The sequence below is a fragment of the Pelmatolapia mariae genome, linkage group LG2 (genome assembly GCF_036321145.2).
Source record: "Pelmatolapia mariae isolate MD_Pm_ZW linkage group LG2, Pm_UMD_F_2, whole genome shotgun sequence".
Taxonomy (NCBI): Eukaryota; Metazoa; Chordata; class Actinopteri; order Cichliformes; family Cichlidae; genus Pelmatolapia; species Pelmatolapia mariae.
In genome coordinates, this window is record NC_086228.1 from 10,176,926 (window position 1) to 10,186,676 (window position 9,751).

A 9,751-nucleotide genomic window follows, 5' to 3' on the forward strand; every position below is an offset into this window, starting at 1 on the left:
TGCTGATATGAAAGTGAAACTGGACTTGGTTGATTTATTTCGTAAGAACTCGAGAAGTGACAGTTATCAGGCCTTACTTAATTTTTTAAGGCAGACTGATTTTTTTGCGAGGATTTAAATTTTGTATTTATTCTTTTACATTTCTGTCCACACTCCACACCAGTTGGTGGCGGTAATGCACCATTTTGCTGTTTGGCCGCCAATAAATAATATAAAGAAGAAGACGCGCTGTTTCGTCACGTGACTACGGTCAGCTCGATCGTAAACACGGAAGTGCCGCAAGGTATAAGCCGTCGACGCTCGGTTTAACGGCACTGTGGAACTGTGGCACAAACGTGAGGATGGACAAACGTGTGGCGGTAACGGTGCTCGTAGCTGCCGCTTTAGCTCAGGTGAGCTGCGGCTCCTTCGGGTGGAAGAAGGTCAGGAACGTACAGGTGAGCCAAATCCCGCCGGGTACCAAAGCCTCTGTGCGGGTTTTATTTATCCTCACCGAAGCTCCCACTGTGCTGTTTTAGGGGACCTCACGCACTAGATGTGGACGGTTCATCCGTGAAACCTGCCGAAGTCGTCGTAGAGCCTTAAAACTGCACGTGCGTGTGGGGGCTCGGCGAGGTCCAGGGTTGTGACTGTCGAGCTGTAACAGCTCTTCTAAACTAAACCCGGAAACAATAAAAACTGAGCTGAAGAGAGTGGATCCACAATGGAAACATTAGAGATAAAAAAAAATAAACGAAAAGGAAAAAACTACAATATCCAAGAAACAAACATGAAAGTCGTGAATCTAATGAGGCTTTGATTGCTGTGGGGAGGTGATTTTTTTTTTTTTTTTTTGATAGAAAAGGAAACCTACCTGTCAGGTACTAACATGCAATATTTTTTAAAATGGCCAAAACAGAGTGACGTTTGTCTGGTAAACACGGGTTACAGTGCAGGACTGAGTAGCCCTAATCTGCTGGTTTAGCTCCATCTAAAATATGTAATCATGTCAATAATGCTTCATTTGCTGCTTGGCGTGTGTGGGTTTTTGTATGTCCTCTGTCCTGCAGGTGTACGTGTTTCCTGCTGGATTGAATCTGTTTGAGTTACTGTGCAGCCACATTAGCCTCATTTCAGTGGACTTAATATGATTTTGTGTGTTTAAGATGTAGTTAATTCACAATTATTTATTAAAGTAGGACGAAAATGAAGAGATTGTTTTTATAGATACCACAGCAATGGTGTGTTTTTTTTTTGTTTTTTTTTTAATTATTTTATGTGACGGGTTTTTAGGCTGGTTTCCTTTAATCTGTCTCTGATGGAAATAAAAACATTGACAGCAGCTCGTCTTCTTAATGTGTCTTATTAAAAAAAAAATGAAACTGTACATTTCAGTCAGATTCAGTTCTGTATCTGCATAAAAGAAGAATGAAATGACCTGTTTGTGTCTCATATTTTCTGAAGCAGTCATGTTTTATTATATCTTTATTATATCTTCTGTCAGTGGTTGGATTTCACATAACAGCAGTAAAGCTGGTTTAAGCAGCATTTTCAAAAACGAGCTCAAAAATATTAAAATGAATAAAAGAAACAAGTGTGCACACCTGTAAATAATGAATGATGGGAAATATTTCAGCTTTGTGTGTGTGTGTGTGTGTGTGTGTGTGTGTGTGTGTGAGGTCATTGCTTTGTAAACAGTGTCTGTGGGTGTTTAGAGAGCAGGTGTGTTTGGACTGCGTCACTCAGCTTTCAGGTCTGAACAAGTTGATTTTCCTGGAGTACGGAAATGCGGGAACGCTCTGACCGTGATGGGAAATATCTGAGGTTTAAACACTGTTTTATGCATTTTGCAGGTTTCAGGTTTCGACTGGAAGAACTGCGGACCGCCTGATGCTCCAGCTGTGCTGAAGACCCTCACCATGTCTCCAGACCCAATCTCCATCCCAGGTGATCTGACAGCCTCCGCTTCTGGGTCCACGGTCGTTGAACTCAGCGCTCCTCTGTCTGTGAGTATGCTTATGTATGGCAGTGACATGAGGATGCTTTAAGTCGAGTTTCACAAAGAATTTTTATTTATGACTAACATCAAAAGGAGCAGATTTTAAAGGAAGCAGTAGGGTACTTTATGTTAGTTTTAGCACTATGTAGCACTTCCCTTTCAGCGCAGCCACAGTGAACAAAGGGCTTAAATGTCTCCCAGTTTGAAATGGTTTTTGTTTAATTTTTTCATTAGAGCGAGCTGCATTCAGCACACTTCACATACTCACAAGTTCCAAACACACACAGGCAAATTAACCAGATCAACCAGTTGAGCTGAGATGGAGCCTTTGTCAGCTGTCGTCAGGCGAGAGGTGGGCTACACCCTGGGCAGGTGGTCAAACACAAACGAGTATTTCAAGGTTAAAATGTGCACTGTGAGTCTCCTACTCATCAGAAAACTGTGCATAATATTGTTTATAACTCTTTGTATTTTGTAGGCAAAATAGAGGATATTTTGTTGATGCTTGACTGAGGTGAATAACTTGATGGATTTTAATTAATGAGTGGGTTGAATATATATAAACTTAGAGCTGATGGAAACGGACAAAATTCTTTCTCTTTATTCCTTTAGTTAAGTATTGAAATGTTAGGAAAAACCTGACCAGTTTATAGCAGTGTCATCCTCCACAGGGTTAACTAAAGTAACAGGCACAAGGTTACTCAACAGTGGTTTAACTGTCTGGTATAATATTCTGCTCACAGCCGCGATCAGATTATTATTTGGCAAAGCAAAAAGTCGTCTTGTCTGGATCTGCCGCTGATCCTCATGAGCTTCATGCGAGCTAAAAAGCAGCTTTCAGGTTTAGATGTTCCAAACTGTCTGTCAGAATCCTACAAAGTCCCAATGAAGTGTGCCTATCCCTAAATCGAGTACAGTTATTGAGTATTTTTTTAACAGTTATTGAGTTTAGTTAGACCTTGGCCCTGAGGAAACAGCTCCTTGTTTTATTGTTTCATTGCCCACATGTACTTTCACTTTGACAGTTAAAGTTCCCCAAAAGTGGAACAATAAAAAAAGTTTATGTGGAGTGAAAGGGTCTTGGTTTTAGTCACTTGTGAGGTAGATGGATAGAATTTATTTTGAACGTGCAAAAATAACTGAAATAACAAGAGAAAAAAGAAAAACTTTTAAGCAAACTTAAAAAACATCAAGTTTTCATGTATATATCTATATCTACAGAATGTGTGTGCAACTTGTGGTGTAGACTTGAAGCAGTTGATTAGTCTTTAATCTTGGAAAATGAAATTAAACTAAGAATGTTGTTTGGGTCACATGGTACACCGAAAACAGAAGCTTGTCTGTGAAGCATGGTCACATGCTCCAAATAAAGAACTGGAAATGGTCCAGAAGAGAGATGAATGAGCTAACGTCATCAGAATGAGGAGACAGAAATATCAGAAAGGTATTATTACTTTATATATTTCAACTTTACTTAGAAGCACGCATGAAAACCACTTCCTGTTTCCAATCTGTGTTTGATACAGAGGAATAAAAATACTGTCTGGTTTGCCAAGATATATAAAGCATTTAGAAGAAACACCTGATGGCACAGAGCAGTCAGGTTTTATTGGATTTTATTCAGTTTTCTTTTCTTTCATTCCTCAATTGGTTTATTTGTACACATATTAACTAAATAAATAACTAAATAGTCAACCAATCGCCTCCTGTGAGGCCTACACACGGACACCCCCCGGATCAGGGCTGTCATTTATTTTTACAGGTTTAAGATTTTTAAATTTAAATCATTCTGCAAACTAGACACGGCCATATTCTAATGTTTAACAACAATATTAAAAACTGCAGTGTATGACTGATACACAGTGACACATTACATTCTTCAGGATCACAGTAATATAATGAGCTACTGGACTAAAGTCAGTAATCACATCACACAGTTACAATTATGTGGTTACTTGTGTGACCAAAGTTCTTCAGTTACCTGCACTGCGAACTAAGAGAGAGACAAAACCCCACCAACCACGTTGTTTTCTTCATGCATACGTCGCTACGATCAGCTGATTTCAGTTTGTGTGCAGGGAGGACGACGATGGTGGACATTACTTTTATTTTTATCACATGAAAGGACAAGAGCGTGACGGTAAAATTCAAACTGTGTGAAGGATAAAAGCATCTGGATTATACCGCTGACGCAGACACACACCGTTCTAACACAAAGACAACCCACAGCTACACCTGATCTTCAGCAGATAACAGTGATCCTGTTACAGTGTGAGCAGTCTGTTTCTAAAGTAGAATCGCCATGACGATCGCTTTGAAGCCTGCTGTTTTTCATCTTTGCTCCGTGTTCATATTTGAAAACTAAGATGGTGTGTGTCCTTTTTAGGATGGGAATTTGTGTCGTGTGGGGCCTCAGGTTTTTATTGTTTTTTGGTGATTATGTCACAGTTTATTACAGAGCAGCTAGAAGGTAATGTAACATGATGTAGTAGTGATGGTGATGGTGTGTTTAAGGATGTGAGAGGCACTTGGAGTTTTTTTTTTTTTTTTTTTTTTCAGCTGTAAAGCTGCAATCATGCGTCTGAAACGGGAAAAGAAACTTTATCACTCAGCAGAACTTGTTCTTTGTCACATGTGCCGTGATAAGCGTGAACTGTAAAACTCTGATTATGATCCTCTTCAAGGTGTCCTCAAATTTCTTTTAGGGTTCTTGGATTTACTGCAGTGAGTAATTAACCTGAGGCAATTGTGGTGATGAGGAGTTCTATTCTACCTTCACCAAATCAAAGGTCACTGCATCATGTTTGGCTGCTTTTAGTTTTTACGTTTGCTTCATCCTGCTGATGTTTTTCTTTATTTTATCTTATTTTTATGATGCTTTTTGTAAAATTGAAAATAATTCTGACATGTTTATGTGGCTGTTGTTGCATCTTGTTCACGCTGATGAAGGAACCTGCTATGTGGAGAGCTGAGGAAACTGGAGTTTCAAAAATCTGCACATACTGAGGCAATAATCTGAAGCTTCCTGCAGATTTGTAGATTTAAATTTAAAAACCAAATACCCACCACTTGCACGTTAGCTATGATAAAGGCATATGGAAGTATGTTGTAAGTCACAGTTTCCTCTCAACAGGGTTAAGTTTGCGGCATGGCGCTGGTGATGCTGCAGCATTTTTAACACACGTGCTGCTGTTTCTCTGTCTCCTCTCAATCTTTAGCTAAATGTAACTCTGGAGAAGGAGGTGGCAGGTTTCTGGGTGAAGGTGCCCTGTCTGGATGAGGTGGGCAGTTGTCACTATCAGGACGCCTGCGATATTCTGAGCCAGCTGATCCCGCCCGGCCAGGACTGTCCCGAACCGCTGCACACCTACGGCCTACCCTGCCACTGCCCCTTCAAAGCTGTAAGTCTTTGATTTAAGATAAGATAAGATAAGATAACCTTTATTAGTCCCACACGTGGGAAATTTGTTTTGTCACAGCAGGAAGTGGACAGTGCAAAAGTTATGAAGGACAATTAGAATAAAATAAAATAAGAATAAATACAGTACACAACTGTACGGAATAGAATAAAAATAGAATACTATATACAGTAGAATAAAATAGAATAAAATATACAATAGGATAAAAATAGAATACAAATGCTATATACAACAGAGTGAAAAATACAACGGTGCCAGAAAGATTATTGCACGTTTGTGTTATTGCACATTTGTGGATGTGTGTGTATGATCAGTTAAAGTCTTTGTTGTGGAGTCTGACAGCAGTGGGGAGGAAAGACCTGCGAAATCTCTCCGTCCCACACCGTGGGTGCCGCAGTCTCCCACTGAAGGAGCTGCTCAGTGCTGTCACAGTCTCATGCATGGGGTGGGAGATGTTGTCCAACAGGGATGACAGCTTAGCCACCATTCTCCTGTCACTCACCACCTCCACTGGGTCCAGAGGGCATCCTAGAACAGAGCTGGCCCTTCGGATCAGCCTGTTCAGTCTCTTCCTGTCCCCAGCAGAGATGCTGGGGACAGGTCAAATCAGATCACTTCTCAGTAGCTGGGATTGAAACATGTAGAAAACCATTTAGGGATGAAACATGAGCCCTGAGCTCTGTGACCTTTAAACATGATGAAACAGCATGACTCTCCCTCTCTGTTCTCAGGGCTCATACACGTTGCCACAGTCAATCTTCTACCTGCCCAACGTCGATCTGCCCTACTGGCTGACTAACGGGGACTACCGGGTTCAGGGGGTCCTCGGCAGTCAGGGCAAAGAGCTGGGCTGCCTCAAAGTTACACTCTCCATCCACTCAGCCTGAGCCGTCAGCTGGAGCCTCATGGTTTTAAAACTGGGAAATGAAAAAAGTTTTCACCAATGAGGGAGGGGAGATGTGGGATAATAATCAGAAGAAACAACAACAAAAACAGGTTTTACAGGATGAAACGCACAGAACATGAGCTCCTGCAGGAATGCACGAAACCAGGCGCAGTGATGCAGTGAAACATTCTCTTTAGCGAAATTACAGGTTTTCTCCACGTTAAGATGCATCCAAGCTGCTCTTCTTTCACTCTGTATGAACACAAACTGCGTCACTGTATCTGCTGGACCCCTTATCGTGCTTTTTAACCATTGAGAACGATTTTACAGGAGCTGAAATTTTATTAAAACTACTTTTAATTGCTGGAAAAGCTACTGAAGTTCCTGTTGTTCATCAACTTTTTATAGTTTTCATCTCCTGCAGTAACAGAAAAACTAATTAGCAAAAAGTGAAGCCTTTATGTCTAAATATGACTTTATTATTATCACAGTTATGAAATGATCTGCTCACATGAAGGGAAATAGATTTAAACATGGATGACAGAGATGCATAAATATGCTGAAATAAATCCACATGAATGCTCTTAATGAAATAATAGAAACCAATCTCTTTTTTAGTTTTGCTTTAAGCTCCACTTGAGTCTAAATCTCAACCTTCAGTTATTCATGTTTCATGTTTCCTGAGGAACTAAACCTGTCAGCATTAACATAAAGAATAATCACTGGAGCTCTTGCTCCTGTAATAATAAAGACTGTAAGATGAAGGGGATGGCTGTCTGTTTATGATTTCTTCATAATTCAGCCGTCAGCGGTCCTCATGACAAAACTTGGAACAAAATGATGTTGCAACTCACTGAATTTTAGTGCTACTGTCTAAAAACCTGCTAACATTTGTCTAATTTATTTCTTATTTTTAAACACTCTGTGCTTTTTTTTTTTTTTTTTTTTTTGGGATAATGTCACGTGTCTTATTTTAACTGGGAGCCAGTTTTGACTGTTCAGTTATTGTGAATGACATTATTATTATTATTATTATTATTATTATTATTATTGGTAGTAGTAGTAGTAGTAGTAGTATTTTTAGTATTATTATTGTTGTTATCACTATAATGTTTTTTTAAAAACTTTGTTGTTGCTAAGTGCCTGATTCATTCTTTCTTTGATTCATGTAAATCAGAGTTCAGATTTTTCTTGTGTGATGATCACAGAAAAATGTTGCTGTTATACATTTGACTGATTCAACACAGTTTTGAATAAACTTTATCACATAAGTTATTCGTGCTTTTCTGGTGCAGTAAAATCAGTTACCTCAGAAAAAAAGGTTCACGATGACTAAAACAAAGTTCAGAGGATGTTTCTGTTAGGTAGAGGTAAGGTTGCTACAGGAGTTGGTCCTCTACAGTGAATTAGCTCCCCCCAGATGAAGGAGACGCAGGCCACCATTCGGCCTCTGCTTTGCATCATTGTGGAGAAGAATTAAGACTACAGCAGGAGACGCACCTCAAAGCTCCAAAGAGCTTTTAGGTGAACAACACGCGCTGACTGTCATTGGCCTTCCTCTAACCTCGTGAACTCTGCCACACCAAATATTTACGGGTCACCAGGTCAGTCATTGACCGGTTAAGAAGCTCTTTGGGACTCGCTTTGGACATGTGATCATCTCTGAACGCAGGGCTCTGCAGCTTTTATGTGTGCTTTTGTGTTTTCCCACAAGATGGCAGCATTTCACATCCAAACATTTGCTAAGCGTTCACATTAAAGAGTCACGTGTAGACCTGCAGCAGTAACAGATGATGATAAAAATGCTTCATAGTTATTTTTGTTGAGACTGAATTTTGCTGATTTAACTGTCAAGACCAAGAGTCCGCTTTGGGCATTTTTAATCTGCTTCTCACTGCAGGAAACTAAATGTGTAACTCACATTCAAGAATGCAGAACAATAGAAATTACCCGCCTTCTTTATTTTGACCCAAACAAACCCACTTAGTGTTGAAGTCACGGCAGCAGTGAATGTTAACAGGAAACACCAAAGAATACTGGAAACAAAAGGAGGAAAGTGAGGAATTACACACGAAGGAGCAAACAGCCCAGCATAGAGTGGACCAGCACCACTGAGTTTACATCCAGAAAAAACCCAATGGAATGAAAGATTCATGAGACTGTGCAAGAACGGGTTAAAAGAGAAGTCTCCACATGTTTCCTGCCTGTCTGCTGCATCTGGGACTTTGAAGCTGGTGAGCTACCGATGAAAATCAGCCTCCATGGTCTGGAAATGTTCATGAAGTTCTTCTTTTGTGGTTTCAGCAGTGATGAAGGAGACACAGAGTTCAGATCAGATCAGAAAGATGATCAGCACAGAATAAAAAGCTCAGCGAGGTTTCTTCTCGCCTTCCTCTGCAGTCTGACACGTTGGCCACACAGAGCAGGATCTTTGTTTTAGAGTGCAGTCGAGTGTCACACCACCTTCAAAAAAAGTGCGTGTGTGTGAGATGCAGCTGCAGACCACTTGTTTCTGGGCTAATCTCAGACAGGAAGTGTTTTACTTTGGCAGCAGCAGCATTTTAACCAGAGAAGGTAATGTGGCTTCACTTAAACACCGACCGCAGCATGTGGACACCAGGCATCAGAGGTCATACGGTTTGCATTTAATGGCCACTTCATTAGGTACACCTGTTCGGCTTCTCGTTAATACAAATATCAGAGTACAAATGCTTTGTAGATGGCAGAGGTCAGACTGCGTCAAGTTGATAGGAAGGCAACAGAAACTCAAATAGCACTTGTTACAACCGAGGTCTGCAGAAGAGCATCTCTGAACCCTCAAGCTGATGACAACAGTAGCAGAAGACCACACTGGGTGCCACTGCTGTCAGCTAAGAACAGGAAACTGAGGCTACAGCTCACACAGACTCACAAAAACGTTTCCTGGTCTAATAAGTCTCAGATGGTCAGCTCGGAGTTTAAAGCATGGACCCATCATGCCTGTGTCAGTGTACAGGCTGCTGCTGGTGTGATGGTGCGGGGGAGATTTTCAGTGCCACCTGAGAATCGTTTTAACTCCGCAGCCTGCCCGAGTGCTGCTGCTGACCACGCCCATCTTTTATGACCTCAGTGCAGCGTCTTCAGTAGGATAACAAAGCTCCGTGTCTCAAAGCTCAGACTGGTTTCTAGAACATGAACCATATTTATAAAAGATTTTTTTCTTTGATTTGATTTTGTTTCAAAATCAACTCATGATGATGCTTTTTAACTAAAGACGTTCTCTTCACCTTAAAGCTGCTTCAGCTAGCAAACAGTCAGTCTTTGCTCCTTTCTTTAGCAGACTGTGTTATTGGGATGAAGTTCCTTTCCTATCCCTCAGTTCTCTTCTCTGATTTCTCCTTTAAGTATAGCCACGATCTGACTCTGAGAAACCCTCTCTGTGATTAGAATAACAGTCTGACTCCTGACTCTGTCGTGCTGGTCTGATGC

General features: G+C 40.7%; 1 protein-coding gene across 1 annotated transcript; it reads left to right on the plus strand.

The window, feature by feature from the left end:
- The first annotated feature begins 253 nt into the window (after window positions 1-253).
- gm2a (ganglioside GM2 activator) lies at window positions 254-7,254 on the plus strand. The gene is made up of 4 exons (XM_063484930.1): window positions 254-437; window positions 1,833-1,985; window positions 5,197-5,379; window positions 6,129-7,254. Exons 1-4 carry the CDS (start codon window positions 342-344, stop codon window positions 6,282-6,284), a joined length of 588 nt encoding a protein of 195 aa, XP_063341000.1. The 5' UTR covers window positions 254-341; the 3' UTR covers window positions 6,285-7,254.
- The last annotated feature ends 2,497 nt before the right edge of the window (window positions 7,255-9,751 follow it).

Excerpts from the sequence above, each read along its gene's own strand:
- gm2a (XM_063484930.1), top strand. The coding sequence starts at position 342 with ATGGACAAACGTGTGGCGGTAACGGTGCTCGTAGCTGCCGCTTTAGCT. Across the intron at positions 1,986-5,196 it reads AACTCAGCGCTCCTCTGTCT|CTAAATGTAACTCTGGAGAA; the intron begins GTGAGTATGCTT and ends CTCAATCTTTAG. Across the intron at positions 5,380-6,128 it reads GCCACTGCCCCTTCAAAGCT|GGCTCATACACGTTGCCACA; the intron begins GTAAGTCTTTGA and ends CTCTGTTCTCAG.